This window comes from Rhincodon typus, chromosome 25, assembly GCF_021869965.1.
Source record: "Rhincodon typus isolate 14 chromosome 25, sRhiTyp1.1, whole genome shotgun sequence".
In the NCBI taxonomy this organism is placed as follows: domain Eukaryota; kingdom Metazoa; phylum Chordata; class Chondrichthyes; order Orectolobiformes; family Rhincodontidae; genus Rhincodon; species Rhincodon typus.
The window spans coordinates 18,911,216-18,928,387 of record NC_063356.1 but is presented as its reverse complement, the minus strand read 5'-3'; the positions used below and the strand labels follow the sequence as shown (position 1 = coordinate 18,928,387).

The 17,172-nt window shown below is 40.8% G+C and overlaps 1 protein-coding gene across 2 annotated transcripts in view; it reads right to left on the bottom strand.

Annotated features, from left to right (window-relative positions):
• Nucleotides 1–11,170: 11,170 nt before the first annotated feature.
• Nucleotides 11,171–17,172, bottom strand: part of LOC125486102 (transmembrane and death domain protein 1-like) — a 17,199-nt gene continuing 11,197 nt past the window's right edge. For both annotated transcript variants that reach the window (XM_048612254.1, XM_048612255.1), the window contains 2 exons: nucleotides 12,919–13,071; nucleotides 11,171–11,654 (listed from right to left, as the gene is read on the bottom strand). In XM_048612254.1, coding sequence (XP_048468211.1) covers nucleotides 11,272–11,654; nucleotides 12,919–13,071 — 536 coding nt within the window. In that variant the 3' untranslated portion in view covers nucleotides 11,171–11,271. The remainder of the gene's footprint in view (nucleotides 11,655–12,918; nucleotides 13,072–17,172) is intronic.

The following is a 17,172-nucleotide window of genomic DNA, read 5'->3' as shown; positions in this document are numbered from 1 at the left end:
TGATTTATTACCATCACAAGCAAAGCTTTTATCTTATGGAACTTGCGATCTAACCAAATATGATATTGGTTTTGAAATGCTTACCTAGCTTTTGTATTGTAATTACGACAAGGACTCAAATTTGTTAAATGGATCCCTGATGCTTAAAGGAACAAAATTGTAAATGGTTCTTATACACACAATGTATAATGTGGCATACAATCTGATCATTTTTTAGCGACACTGCTTCAGTCTGACAGTTTGCTCAGACTTCGGTAATTGATACTTGAATTCATACCTGCTTTATCTATATTGCATGCAAGGACATACATCTCTCAAAATGAAACAGGTTCATTTTATTTTGTTTTCATTATTCTTAAGTTTATCAGAACCTATGCTGTAGACTAAGGGTGGACATAAGATCATTTGTTGTAGCATGATGTCATTTTCTTGTATGACTTGATTACCTATCATATCATGCACTGATTGTTAAAAGAAATTTGATTAGTACTCAGTTTGTGAGTCACAACATGCATAGGCAGATGCCATTTCAATGGACTTTGTACTATCAGGACCAAATAAAGGACATTCATTTGGTTATTTCTTGAAAAATCTAGGGATTGTATTTTGTTAATGCCTTTCCAAACGTTGCACATGTAAACATAATGCAATCTTGTTATTTAACTGTGACATTTAAGTTCAAAAGTAGATTTCTTCAAATATTGTGAGAGTATTTAACATCTCAATACAAGTGGCCTTTTTGTTGGGTCAGAGAATAAATTTTCAAATACCTCAAAACCAATTCTGTCCACCTGCAACCTGCCCGTATCTGGCTCTGAAAGAGATGGTTAAGAAGAAGACGAGTTGACATTTTAAATAGTTTGTTGAGGCTTATTTAACTTGCTTTTCAGTTTAATAGTGCAATGTGACTTTCTTAGGGAAGACTGACAGCAAGTTCAGCTTCATAGAGAAAATCAGCGCCTTAGCTGCACTGCTGTGGGACAGGACGAACAGGACACTATTTCCCATTCTGACAATTAGATACCTCAATTTACAAAGAATCTCAGGGTTGGTGAGTAATGGATTAGATCCTTCAATCATTATTTACTCCCTGCTCTGAGCACAAATTGACTGCAATCGTGTGGTGCAGGTTTTCCCACCAGATTAACAGTGGGTGGGTGACTCACAAACAAAGCCCATTTTTCTGAATTCCCTTACAAGACAACACACACACACACACACACACACACACACACACACACACACACACACACACACACACACACACACACACACACTTCCCTTCCTGTTTTTGGATGCCCAAAGGGAAAAAGCAGTAAAAATAAGTAATACTTGCAGCTCATTAAGCTTTGCTAAAAGCCACATAACATAGAGCTAACCAAATAATTAAATAGTAATACACGTCACTCCATGATGGATCCATACTACTATTTTATTCATGTTCCTTTAAATCCTACTCAGCACTGTAGAGTAGCTCCCCAGCTTAACTGTTGTCGAGCCCAATAAAGACTAACATTTAATTCGCATAAGCACTTTCTGACAGCATTGGTAAAAAATCACCGTGAGGTTACATGCTGGCGAATATGGCAATCTGCTGAGTAAACTGGAACACTATATGGCTGGCAAAACACATGTTGTGATGAGTTCTTTAATGGTCGATAAATCATTAAGGAGTAGTATAGACTTAGATCAGAATGCTTCAGTCTGACCATAGTAGAATTATAATTTAGCCTTTAAAGTTCAGTTTTTCCCCTTTGAAATAAAATCTTGCAAAATTGACTTCTTATTCCATTAACATCCATTTGTAAAAATTGGCTTGACAGGTTGTATGTTTGGGATGCTTTTGTGGCCACATTGTGAGAGCTGAAACAATTGACTCGAGTCACCAAATCATTTACTTCCATTTGCAATGTTTTTTTTCTATTATCTGTAATTTTGGAGACCTTTCTCCTGATATCAAACATTTTATTCAACTCAATAAACAAATCATAAGGGTAGGGGAGAATTCAACTCAACTGCACAGTTAAACTATGGTCTGGGTTTTCCTGTTGAGGCAATGGTAGGTATATGCAGTGTCTGCACCTCTTTTGTGCCCTTACAATATTGCCATTTTCAGTAGGGACATCCAATTCCAGTTTCAGCAGAAACAGTTTAGTGCTGCCTTTCAGGGCAAGTGCAGACACCATTTGTGAATACAAAGAAAGAGAGGACATATCCCATTTTTAGTATTACTAGCTGCTGCATTCAAGGAAGTTTTTAAAGATCTGGAGACTTAGGTAAGTGAGTGGGTTAGTGAGTCAATGAGATGGATGAGTGTATAGACAAGTGTCTCCTATTCAACTAATGCCTTGCCCTGATGCCAGAGAGCCAACTGGATGGGACAGCAGCCATTGTGCTGTTGGCTCCACATGAGTCTTCTACCTTGATACTGGACCCACTTGTCCTCGTCATATCATGAGGATAGGTAAGAGATCACTTGAAACAGATAATTTGTATTCATACCTGCGTGATACTTAGCATGTAGGCAATCGTGTATGCCAGTAAAATGCTAAATTTTTGTGCAGGCGGTTGCTGTAGTCATTGGTAACCTGCATTGTCAGGTAGCCTGAAGATCAAAGTTAGTCCTTGGGGGCATGTGCTGTTTAACAGAGTGTGAGAGAAAGTGGCAGCAAGATTGAAAAAAAATCAAACCTCAATCTTCTTTTCCTCTGCAGCAACACCACCAAACATTAACCTGTTCTTCAATACTAAATTAAGGACACAAATTTTGCAAGTTGCTGCAGAATACTATATATTCAATGCTATACCTGTTTGCTTGCAACATTACAATTTCAGTCATGTGTTGTTGTCACCTAAGATTAGATTTGAAGATGATACTTACATGAATTCTTTATAATTACTATTCAATGTGTCGCACACATCTAATGAATCAGTTTTCTTAAACAAGGTAAACATGGTAATTACGAAGTAATTAAATGAGCATGGGCCAGCAACATGTTCATAATTACTTATTGTCACAATTAATTAAAGAATGTTTATGTTGCATGCAGTATAAAAGAGCTCCAGGTGTTTGAATTCAAAGAGTGTTGTATCCTAATAACAGTGTTGCCTTTCATATGGGGATTATTCTGAAACCACATGTTAAAACTCATATTTTAGTTTGAATCTTCAACAGCTATTTAGAAGTTAATCATAAGGGCATTAGAAATAGGAGTAGAAATAGATTATGGAATACTGTGTTCAATTCTGGTCTCTGCTATTGGAAGCATGTTGTGAAATGTGAAAGAGTTCAAGAAAGATTTACAAGGATGTTGCCAGGGTTTGAGCTATAGGGAGAGGCTGGATAGGCTGGGGCTATTTTCCCTGGAGCGTCGAAGGCTGAGAGGGTGACCTTATAGAAGTTTATAAAATCATGAGGGGCATAGATAGAGTGAGTAGCCAAGTTCTTTTCCCCAGGGTAGTGAAGGCCAGAACTAAAGGGCATAGGTTTAAGGTGAGAGGGGAAAGATTTAAAAGAGACCTAAGTGGCAACGTTTTCACGGAGAGGGTGGTGCGTATGGAATGACCTGCCAGAGAAGTGGTGGAGGGTGGTACAATTACAACAATTAAAAAGCATCTGAACGGGTATATGAATAGGAAGGGTTTAGAAGGACATGGGCCAAATGCTGGCAAATGGGACTGGATAAATTTAGGATATCTGGTCAGCCTGGACGAGTTGGCCTGAAGGGTCTGTTTCCATGCTGTATAGCTCTATGACTCACTGACTCTATATGGTGCCACACATCTATTCTACCATTCAAAAGATCATGCCCTGATCTTCTCCTTCAACCTCATATTCCTAAAAAAACCAAAAGAACTGCGGTAGCTGTAAATCAGGAACAAAAACAGAAGTTGCTGGAAAAGCTCAGCAGGTCTGGCAGCAGCTGTGAAGAAAAAAATCAGAGTTAACGTTTCAGGTCCAGAACTGATGGTAGCTGCCTGCTGCTCTCCGGACTCAATGCCAAGTTCAATAATGTTAGGGCCTAAACTCTCCCATGTCCTACACTCCTACCCCACACACCAGGCCTTTTTTTTTATCATACAGCCTGCCATTACACACTGCCTGTCCGATCCTCATTCCTTAATTCTGTTAGTCAGAAAAATCTATTGATTTCAATCTTGAATTCAACTGAGCATTTCCAACCTCCTGATGTAGAGAATTCACATCTCTGATTAAAGGAATTTCTCTCTGTCTCAGTCCTAAGTAGCAACCTTCTTATCCTGAAATTATGCCTGGTAAATACACCTTCCAGTACCTATATTGGTAGCCCTCTCAGAATCTAAAATGGTTTGATGAGAGTTTTGATGAAGAGTCACTGGAATTAATAGAGATAGTCAGAACTGCAGATGCTGGAGAATCTGAGATAACAAGGTGTAGAGCTGGATGAACACAGCAGGCCAAGCAGCATCATAGGAGCAGGAAGGGTCTAGGCCCGAAACGTCAGCCTTCCTGCTCCTATGATGCTGCTTGACCTGCTGTGTTCATCCAGCTCTACACCTTGTTATCACTGGAATTAATACACTGCTTTTGTTTTCTCCTCACAGATACTGCTGGGGTTTTCCAGCATTTTCTGTTTTTGTTTCAATGAGAACACCTCTGGACAGTACAAGCCCATTCTAGTCAATTTTCCCAAAAAGGGCGACCCTTTTATTTTCATTAATCTAACAAACCTTTGTTAGATCACCTTTAAAGTAAAGTTTATCCCTACTTTGCTATAGAGAGCAAAACCAAAAGCAGTAATAGTCCCACCAAAGTTGTAAATAGTTACAAGTCTTCCTTATTCTGCCACTTCAGTCACCTCACCATAAAGGCACATATATGATTTGCAGAATTGCTTGGGGCTACTGCATGTTAATTATTTGTATTTTGCGGAAAAAGACACCCAAATGCATGTGAACACCAACATTTTTTTGATAGTGTGGCACAGTGGCTCAGTGGTTAGTACTATTGCCTCATAATGCTAGGTATCCAGATTCGATTCCACCCTTTGATGACTGTCTGTGTGGAGTCGCACATTCTCCCTGGTCTGCATAGGTTTTCTCTCCAGTTTCCTCCCACAGTCCAAAGATGTGCAGGTTAGGTGGTTTGACCATTCTAAATTGCCCATAGTGTTCAATGATGGCTGATGATTAGCCATGGGAAGTGCAGGGTTACAGGGATAGGGTAGAGGGTGGGATGCTGTTTGGAAGGTTGGTGTGGACTTGATGGGTTTCCACACTGTAGGGATTCTATGATTTAATAATTGCTCACCATTTAAACAACTATTCTGTTTATCAATTCTTCCTAACAAAAGTGAATAACCTCATATTTCCCTACATAATACTCCCTTAGACACTCTCTTCCCTGCTTATCTATCCAGTTTACATCCACTTACAGGCTCGTTGGACATTTTGTTACAGACATTGGGCCAGGTTCTGGTCCACTGGGGGATTAAATCTTCCAAAAGTCTGGTTGGGTTGACATCACCCTGGTCTTACTGGGCAGACCTGAGCTGAATGGGAAGCTCCCTTGCATATGATGGGAAACCAATTCAGGTACTTGGAGTCATAGAGCCACAGAGCTGTATAGCATGGAAACAGACCCTTCAGTTCAACTCGTTCATGCTGACCAGGTATCTTAAGTAAATCTCATCCCAATTTCCAGCATTTGGCCCATATCCCTCTTAAACTCTTCCAATTCATATACCCATCCAGATGCCTTTTAAATGTTGTAATTGTACCAGACTCCACCACAAAAGTATTGTTTCAAATCAATTCTGAATGTAACAACCAAGGCACATATTTCCAAGTTGCCAAAAGAGTTACTGAGGCTGTGTACATTGGAAAGAGCTTCCTCAGTGAAACTGGGAAGTCTTCAATCACTCACACTGAAAAGTTCCAGCCATGACCAGGTGAATGCTTCTTGATCACAGGTTTTATTATTGGAGAGGGGATTTCAATGATTGATACGTGATTGCCAACTTCTTGAAAAATTATTTACCTGCTTAGTAGACCTCCCACATTTAGCTACACTTCTTTGTTGCCATTCTTCACCACAGTTTGGGAATCGTTTATGTGACTCGAGCTTTCAGTTCTAATGAAGGGTGAGAAGAGTAGCATCAGAACCACAAACAGGTCCAGCAGCAGCACTTGTACCAGTTGCCTTCTCTTCAGCCACAGAAGCAAGATTCTGGAATGAAGACCACCAGCACAAGGTCTACAGGAAGAGGATCAGCTCTCATGACCTGACTGAGCACCAGCTCCTTGAGAAACTCAGATTCTAACAGTAGGTCACTGCTGACATCTATAGTGTCCTGTAACAAGACCCCCAAGATACATGCTGCCAGTGGGTGAAAAGGTTTCTGCCATTTGACAGCCACTCCTTTTGTCTTCTTCCCCTCCACCAGGTCTCAGCCTCTTGCCAAGGCTATGTCCTTTCTTTTTCTGCAAGGAGAGAAAACTGATTGCTCTGAGTGTTCATAACAGCTTCAGTGAAGAGGAGGAAAGGACAACATTTGTGGCGTGTCTGTGAAGCATGCTGTGAAGCAAGAGGCAATAGAATGAGGAAAAGTGTGTGTTGGTTATTCAGAAAAAGATGTGAAATTCTTGGAGATAGAGGAATAAGCGTAGTTGCAATATGTGTTATCCTGAAGAGTACTTTCCAGGTGAATGCTGGGAAAGTCAGTTTGTGATTTTTCTTAAAGTTGAATGGGCCATACTTAGGTTGCCATCATCCTCAACCATTTCCTTCTGTATCCCCTTGCCTGGGAGATGGGCACCTTCCATTATGACTACAATTATTTCCCAGAGTAAACAGTGCATTATCGGCAAATAAATAATTCTATACAATACCAACAGGGAGGTTGGTTGCTCAACTTCTAGTGAATTTAATGGAATCAATGATTCTGCCAAGGGTCCTTTTGCTTCCTTTGGTAGGAATAAATTTAGTTTATGCTGTAGATCAAACTGCCATCATAGCCAGACTAAAAATAATTTTGCAATGATATTAATGTTACACATGAATCAGAGTATAGTCAATTAGAACTTTGTCATTTCACCCTTTGGAATCTGAATTAAGATTTTGGCGAGTCTACGTGGATAAAGATCGCTTGATCTTTATATTTTGTAAAGCCCTTTCGTAAAGTTCAGACATTTCATACCTGTTGCCAATATACTCAAACTAATTTGCAATTTGCTGCAAATCTGAAATATCTAAAAGGTGCCTGGTGTATAAAATGAAAAGATTACACTAGTCCTTTAGGGCTCTCCCAAGACTAAAACACTTTGGGAAATGGATGGATGAGTCAGTGCCAGTGTTGCCAGAGGTAGAAGAGACTACAATCATTTTACCATCATCATCCATCTTTTCTGTTTTCTGCTTGAAGACTTTGAAGGAAAAAGCACTAGAGCTACTTGTGTCTGCGTGACCAGCATACCTATTTCAATCAATTATTCAGTGGAATTTTTTTAATAATCAAACTGGTAGATAGAACAGAAATTGAAGAATGCATAGATACATCACATAAGGAAAATTCTATGCAATCATGATCAGTGAAGGTATGATGTCTTTTATAGCTCCATACTCCACAGCCAGGCAAGAGTTCCAGTGATTGACATTGCCTCCTCTTCACAATGAATTCATGTGGAAATGCCTGCATTTTCTTTCCTAGGCTCTGCTGTTTTCTAAAATTATATGCTGTCTCTTCCAGCAGGAGGCGTACATGGTTTTAGTTGTTTCTAACCCTGCAATCATACCCTATTAGGATCTAGTTGATAATAATAGCTGATGGAAGAAAGAACAATCTAAGATTCAATATTTCAGTGGATTGGAATATATCATAGGACTTGAGGAAGGCATTTCAGACATTGCAGATCACCGAATTATTACAATGCAGAAGGAGCCATTTGGCCTCCTTTCAGTCTGCACCAGCTCTCTGAATGAGCATTATGGCTCAAAGCCTTTCTCCTGCCTTTGCCCGATAACTCTGAATAAAATAATGGTGACAAAAACTGTAGCATTAATACAGTGACTACATTTCAGGAGCACATAATTGAGTGTAAATGCTTTGGGAGATTTTGACATTATGAAAGGCACTATTCAAATGAAGTTCTTTCTTCATCAGTGGGTAGTGCCAGGTTACAGTGCCTCAGCAGCAAGGAAGAAAGTGTTAGGTGGTATTGGCAGGCTACTGCTTAAATTTGGGGATGGGAACACTATTTGCTTCCCATAACTTCAGTAAGTTTTTTTTTCATTTGCAGACAAATCCTATTTATTGGCCTTGTGAGATCATTAGCCATCTGGTAACATTGAGGGCTGAATCTCTGCATTCTCTCATGGTTTGCTTGGTGGTGAGAGGGACATTTAATTAGGTGGAGCGATGGCAGACCTGAACCATTTGCTTTTCCTCTACATCCAGAATTAAGTCGGGGGCTGGAAGACTGACGGTTGAACTCCGTACTTGTTCTTAATTGAGACCCTCAAGTAGCCAATCGATGACCACTAAAAGACTTCCTTCTATCACGACTAGTCTTAGCTCAGCTACAAGTGGACTGTCAACATGTGACTACATAACCAGTGAAACTATATGGCCAGCTTTTCACCTCTCAAGGTGAGGTTCAATGGCACTCAGTGCTTGATTAAAGGACTCAACACTAGGAAAGGCACTGAAACTCAACCCCCTAACAGCCTGGTCACCACGACACTCACCTCGTGAAGCCTCTCTGCACATTATCTGCCTATAACCTGGGTTGCTCCATTATCATGAACCTCGGGTGTCTGTCATTTTGGCAGCAGCCGTGACCTCCTCAGTGGCCTTGGTAAGCAAAAGGAATGCTGGGCGCTTCCCATGATTGTCGTGAAAAACCTGCGATTGGCCTCATCAGTATCTGACTTCCTTGTGGTTCAACAGGCCTTGCTGTAAAATGACAACACTGATCTCCCACTGGCATTCCAGCAACCTTCCACCCTATATAGCAATTGTTGGTACTGTTAAATGTCCAAGCATTTTCATACTGAATTCCTTCTACATGATCCCCGCTACTTCATTTTATGACTTCTTACCAGCTATTCCAGTGGTGGCTATCCTCCTTTATCTAATGCAAGTAAGAATAATACAAATAATTAATGGACACAAGTGGATAAGCCACCATTATATGACAATTACCTTCTGCATAATGGAAGTGTTGATCATTTCTACGTACATATGTAGACCCACCTTTGATTAACAACTTGCCCATCTTGACCACAGAATAAAGTCCCTCCGCATTCTTCTATTTGCCTATTCTATTTGACCTCATTATCACAATGTTGACCTAAAGATTTGCCCTGATTAATCAACAATCAGTCTTTGTCCACCCCAGTGTTACCAATTGAAAAATCTTTACATATCTAAACATCTTCTGCTTTTCACCAAACAGACTGGATTTTTGCAGAGTTAGAGCAGATACAGACACTTTTTAGAATGGCAGGTGAGATCTGAATGTGGAGTCCAGCCCACATTATCAGTAGATCCAGTTTGTGCCAGCAAGGGGGCAAGATGTGAATCCCAAATTCTGCAGAGTCTTTTGAAATTTAGAACATTGGTCATATCAACATCTTATTACATTGAAAAAATTTCTCTGGACCCAGAAGCGTAAAAGTAAATGTTTAGCACCTCTGTATGACCATTAATATATGTTACTAAGTGGGGAGGGGGGGGATGTCTTTAATGTTTGCCTTGACCTAAAAAATAGTCAGTGGTTTTCCATCAAATGGGAAGTAAAAATATAGAAATGTATCTCACATTATAGTAGATGTGTGATCACACAGCACAGGATGCAAAGTCATTAGTCATTAAATTGCAGTAGAGTGAACCCCAGCATCTGGTATGGATCCAAATTTCCAGTATTTTTCATTAACACATATTAATCCTTACTAATAGCTTTTTCACTTCTTTGGTAAAAACAACTTCCTTGGTTTTCATCCAATGGGGCAATGTCATCCATAAACCTCTTCAATGAAGTCTTCAATCTGATGTTTGTATATTCTAATATCAGTATCTTCCGCACCTCAATTTTATCTTAATCTGGAGAATAAGTACAGGGCAGATATGGGCTAATTTACACAGCCCATAATTTTACACTGTGTTACCGTCTACAATTCTTCAGCCTCCTGACTGTCTGCTACAATTTTCATTGGACAAAGATTTGCATGTGTAACCAGTTTACTGTACAGTCAACTAATGACAAACAATTGTCTCCACAAATCTTAGTAACATGAAAACATAGAAACTAGGAGCAGGAGTAGGCCATTCAGCCCTTCAAGCCTTCTACACCATTCTATATGATCATGGCTGATCCTCTATCTCAACATATTTCCACTTTCTCCCCATATCTCTTTATGTCTTTAAAATCTAAAAGATTATCAATTTCATTCTTGAATATATTCGGTGACGGTCTCCACAGCCTTCTAGTAGAGAATTCCACAGATTCACTACTGTTTGAGTGAAGAAACCTTTCCTCATCTCAGCCCTAAATGTTCTACTCCATATCTGAAAATGTGTCCTTAGTTCTAGATTCTCCAGCCAGGGAAAATCTTCTCCCTTCATCTAGTTTACCAACCCTGTTAGAATTTTATATGCATAAATCATATCCCCTCTGATCCTTCTAAACTCTATTGAATAAGGCCTAGTCAAACCAATCTCTCCTCATAGGACAGTTCTGCCATCCCTGGTATTAGCCTAATGATTCTCCTCTACACTTGCTCTACGATAAGTATATCCTTTCTTAGGTAGGGAGACCAAAATTTCTCCAGCTGTGGTCTCATCAAGGCTCTGTATAACTGTAGTAAGACATCCTCACTCCTGAACTCAAACTTTCTTGCAATGAAAACCAATGTACTAATTGTTTCCTAATTGTTTGCTGCATCTGCCTGTCTGCTTTCATTGATGTGTGTACAAGGATAGCTGGATCCCATTGTACACCAACACTTCCCAATATATAACCATTTAAATGACACTCTTCTCTGCTGTTTTTCAGGCCTAATGTCACATGCTAAGAAAGACTCAATTCAATGTATGTTACTTTACTGGCTTTTATTCCCAAGTCCAGGGTAAGAAATGCACGAGACCAAATTTTGGAATTCTCTTCTTCTCTGTGAGAAGGGAAATCTCTCTTCAGTATGGTGAATGACGTAATCAGACAATTGAGTCACTGATACTTAAAAATTTACAATTTCCAAATTTCCTTTAACGTTACACGGTATATGAAATTATTTTAGTTTGTCATCCTATTTGGTTTCGATTTTTCTTGGACATAATTTGTAGCACGAAAGGGACGGAAGTACTGTCTGAAGTGTTTAGGTGATTTGTCCACATGAATGTTTTCATCATCTGAAGAGTAAACTATACGTTGTACTGGTTTTCTTCTGCGTTTGATGCGGTGCAGCACATTTGACCGACGCATTATCTCCATATAGTCTTTCTCCGTTATTTTGATGATAAAATATAGGCTGATGGCACCCAGAAAAGTGGAACCAACAAAACCAAAAAACACACCCCAAAGAACTGTCCTGAATCCTTCAGTGAGTTTTCTTGGATAAGGCGGAAGTTTTTCCATTTCAACAATTAGTTCCAACTCATCCCAATTAATTTCTCGGACTGAAAATGAAGAAAATTTCACCAGATTATCAATTAGTTAGGGAAAAAAATTGAGAAAATTGTAAAAGTACACAATAAGAACACTCAGTAAACAACTGTACACTTTGTGACAAGGAATCCAATGATACTCATGATTTAAACAAATATTAATCATTCCGCCTAGTTTCAACCTTGTAATCTGGTTGGACAGTCAGTCAATCACAGAAATAATTTGTTGTACTGTGTAAGCATTATATACAAATTGGCTTAAATAACAAGTTGTCATATATTGGCATTGTAGTTAAAAAGATTTGTAAGATGTAGAAGTAATGAAAGGAACTATGATGTAATACAGATTTTTTTTTCACAAAGCAGCATCACCTGAAGCCTTTTGAGAAGATGCTGATAAGAGTTTATTATGAAAATGGATTTACTTACCATCTGCAGTGTGTTAACTTTGGTTTCCATCTTAGTTCTTAAATTTGTCTTAATTGAGCGATGATTTTTACGTTATCTCATTTGTGCAGCTTTAATGGATTACTGAGTAATTAAAACACACCTCATCTCAAGAATAGTAAGAGAAAATAAATGAAAACCCTAGAGAGTCGTAACACAGGAACTACTGATACAGAAAGGAAGCTGTTTTGTCATTGATGAGCATTGAACAAATTTAAATTCTGACCAAATCCAATTTTCTTGTTGGGAACTATTTGAATAATTACATCACAGAATGGAGGTGGTATAGTTTTCTTTTCAAAAAGAATGTTCTTTAAACACCTAAGTTATATTTGTATTTCAATAGAGATGAATGCATTTGGTAACTCTGGTTCCTTGAATGTCAAGAATCACAGTTATTTTCCATAATTTCTTATCCATTTCTAAAGCTCTCTTTGTAGAAAATTACAGTTTTGCCAATGTAATTTTCTTTTTGTCAGCAGAAACCAAATGACTGTTAGCATAGAAGATTCCAAAGCAGCTGGTTCATTTTGAATTTGAGTATACTTGAATGGTGACTGTCCAAACCAGATTATTGAATATCAGCAAGCTGTCTGATTCTTGAATCTTAACTTTCTAAATGAAGGAGAAAATAAATAGAGAAGCAGTTTTTAGTAGGCATTAACCCTCTGTGTAATTGCAATTACTGTGAGGTTTCAGTGGTGTTAACAGAATGTACCTCTACGTGTCTTTCTTTAACCAATGACTAACTAATTTACCAAATGTTCTATTGTTCCACTATTCAAGTATAATACCTTATACGAGTATTACCGATATAATTTGAACTTACATCCATTACGTTTGTCTCTGTTTCTGTCTCTGATGTTAATCTCATCATCAGTCACAATTAGGGAGGAGTAAGCCTGCTGTAATGTTTTACCATATTCTTCAATATTCTTATTCACTTCCAAAGTCTTGTCCTGGTTCATGTTCTTTCGCAGTTCTGGCAAGAAGAAGCAGATTTTGGAAATCCCATTGTTTTCAAATTCTCTGTAAATGTATTCCATCACAGAAGTTTTTTTCCGGAATGATACTTAATGAATATATAATGTGGAATTAAGCAAAACACGTTGTTCAGGAAGAGTGATTTTTCCCAATTTTTAGCAAAGTTTTTGTTATGGTAAGGCTCAAAGCAGGCGCCCTCACCAACATCCTCATCTGCTTAACAGAGCCACCAACACCCTCATCCGCTTAACAGACTCATCTTTACTACGGACATCCAATCCCTGTACACTTGTATCCCCCATGCAGATGGCCTAAAAGCCATCCACTTCTTCCTCTCCCACAGGCCCAACCAGTCTCCCTCCACTGACACCCTCATCTGCTTAACAGAACTTGTCCTCACCCTTAACAGCTTCTCCTTTAACTCCTCTCACTTCCTACAGACTAAGGGGATGGCCATGGGAACCCGCATGGACCTAAGCTATGCCTGCATCTTTGTAGGACACTTGGAGCAGCCCCTTTTCCGCAGCTACACTGGCACTATCCCCTACCTCTTCCTCCGCTACATTGATGACTGTATCGGCACTGCCTTGTGCTCCCACGAGGAGCTTGAGCAGTTCATCAACTTTACTAACACCTTTCACCCCAACCTCAAATTCACCTGGACCATCTCCGTTACTTCCCTCTCCTTCCTGGGCCTCTCTGTCTCCATCTCTGGTGACTGCCTCAACACTGACATCTATTCCAAGCCCACCGACTTCCATAGCTACCTGGACTACACCTCCTCTCACCCACCCTCCCGCAAGAATGCGATCCCTTACTCCCAATTCCTTCGCCTCTGGCACATCTGCTGCCAAGATGGGACGTTCCACTCCTGGACATCCCAGATGTCCTCCTATTTCAAAGACCGCAACACCCCCCCTCCAGAGATCAAAAATGCCCTCAACTACATGTCTTGCATTTCCCGCACTTCTAACCTCAAACCCCCTCCCCCCAACAAAAATAAAGACAGAATCCCCCAATCCTCATATACTACCCCACCAACCTCCACATCCAGCGTATCATTCTCCGCCATTTCCACCACCTACAATCCGACCCTGTGACCAAAGAGATATTTCCCTCCACACCCCCATCTGCCTTTCATTGGGACTGCTCACTCCACAACTCCCTTGTCTGCTCCACACTCGCCACTAACCCCACTGCACCTGGCACCTTTCTCTGCAACAGCAGCAAGTGCTACACCTGCCCCTACACCTCCCCCCTCACCTCCATTCAAGGCCCAAAGCAAACTTTTCCTATCCAACAGGGGTTCACCTGTACATCTGCCAACTTGGTCTACTGTATCCACTGCTCCCGATGTGGCCTCCTCTACATCGGTGAGACCAAGCGTAGATTCAGGCATTGTTTTGTAGAACATCTGCACTCTGAACGCGACAAAGGACAACACCTTCTGGTTGCCAACCATTTTAATTCTCCCTCCTACTCCCTAAGTGACATGCCATCCTGGGCCTCCTCCAGTGCCACAATGGCACCACACGCAAACTGGAGGAACAACACTTCATATTCTGCCTCGGGAGCCTACTGCCCAAAGGCCTAAACATGGAATTCACCAGTTTTAAAATCTCCCCACCCCTGGCTTCATCTCATGTCCAACCCTCCCTCTCATTCCCACCTCCTTGACATGACACAACCTGTCCATCTTCTCTCCCACCTATCAGTCCACCCATCCCACTGACCAGTCCCCACCACTGCCTACCTGCACTTGCCTATCACCATCCCACCTACCTTCCTCAGCCCCACCCGTCCTTTCTCTATTTATTTCTGAGCTGCCTTCCCCCTCCCCATTTCTGAAGAAGGGTCGCAACCCGAAACATCAACTTTCCTGCTCCTCTGATGCTGCCTGGCCTGCCGTGTTCCTCCAGCTCCACACTGTGTTGTCTCAATCCACCATGACTCACGTTTTCTCACACAAATGTCTGCTCTTCAGTTTATTAGTTATGTAACTAGCCTTCATGGCACCTATGCCGTGGAATCATACAGCAAGACATGCAAATGTGCTCACTACTGCTGAGACTTGGTAAATTTCATGCTGCTGCCATCATTTTTAGATCCTATCTGTGTGTAACACCACAAGTCATGAACAACCCTTCCTATTGGTTCCTGCATTTGTATCCTGAAGGACATGGCCCAGAGAGGCAAATCAGCTCTTTCCTCTGTTGTCAAGAACCTGGAGGTGGTGGTGGATGAAGTGGTTAAAAGAAGAGTCATGCTTTTTCCAGCTAAATGGCAGAGGAGGCCACCTTACCAGATGTAACCAACTCGGACGGAGAGCATGGTCTGGATCATTGTGGTGTCCCAGGATATATGAAATGCCCAGCAGTGCAGGAAGAAGGCTAATGATGTTCTGCATTCCCAGAAGGTAGGTGCCACCATCCTCTCTCTGCTACCTTAGATTTGTAGGGTCACCACTCACTCTGACTCTATCACTGTGCACAGCTCTTAACAAGGCTCATGGTCAGCAACTGTTATTCATGCAGCATGTCTACACAATAGTTCTCAATCTTCTCATCCTTTCAAACTACTAACTCTTCCTGACCTCTGCATTTCCTACTCCTCATTGGGGCCACAGTCGGTTAAGAGGTTTGTCTGATTACGCTATAGTTTATTGGCATCGTCAGTCAAATACTTTATTCCAGTAGAGTTTGAGGATCCATTTCCTTGCAGTCCATAGATTGAGCCATGGTCATTCTGGTAGGATAAGTGCAAGTTGCCTGGCGATTACAAATTGGAATGTTGGGGTTTTATGGAGACATATTTTAGAGCATGGACCAATTTTTCCTACCATGAGACAAAGGGAGGGTTTGAACAAGATAGAAGTGGATGGAAGGGCAGGAACATTGGTGCTGGGTGTCATGTGAGTCAGTAGGAAATGCAGAGGGCAGGGAAATTTTGTAGTTTGGGAGGATAAGTTGGGAAGGGTCTTTGAGTGCACATGGCGCAGGCAACCATGAGAGTTGTAGTCCATGAGCCCTGAACTGCCACTGTAGTGTGTGCTTTGCCTCCAGCAGAGTATTTGTACTTCAGTCAATGGACCTGGAGCTGGAAAAGCACAGTAGGTCAGACTGGGCCAGTCCTGGCGAAGGGTTTCGGCCCAAAACGTTGACTTTCCTGCTCCTTTGATGCTGTCTGACCTGCTGTACTTTTCCATCTTCACATCTATTAACTCTGGCTTTCAGCATCTGCAGTCCTTATGGTCTCAGTTTTTTTTACCTGTTCTGGCAACGCTTATGACAGCTCACAAAACACAAGAACTAAATCTGGGTAGCCTGATACTGGAAGTTTCAGCAGACACCTAATACAGCTTCTGAAACACACAAGTAGTTCAGTCACAGGCACTTTGGAACTTAGTTTTTATGATTTAAAAAAGTAGTTCTGCCTTCTGGAAGGTCAATTCACAGAATTTAATGCTGCTAATTCTCTAAATATAAACAAATATTGAAGGAACTTCAGTATCTGAACTAATACAAAGACATTCCAGTTATAAAGAATACCATGGGTCATCTATGTGACCAGCTTCAAGTGACTCAATTGAGATGGAACCTGTTACACCTTCAAGTGACATGTTATGCTACAGTGCTGCAATTTATATCCAGGCTGGCTTGGACTGGTGGAATGGCGTCTTATGGTGGTCTGCTCTTTTCTGCACCACTCCATCCAGAAACACCTCAATCTCTCTTTCTGCTGACAGAGAGAGAGCTTTCCTCTGAGCCATTTACGAAATGTAACAGCTCAAACACCGTTGTGCAAGGTGATGTTCCTTCCTTGCCGTATCTGAAGAGGTGTAGAGTGGGGCTTCAATAATGGTACCAGCAACATGATTGCTGGAAGGCAGTGACAAATGTTTCCGCCTCTCTGGCTGTGTGCACCTTGAGAAAGGTGCCCTGGAAGCTGATTGCAAAATGAATGAGGTGAAGATCAGAAGATGATTGCGTGTGAAAAGTCTCTCTGAGCCAAGGCAGACAGGCTGCCCTGAATGTCACTCAACAAAACCCTTTAACTGAAACAGAGAAAATTCTACTATATGTGTTTGCACTTAGATTTA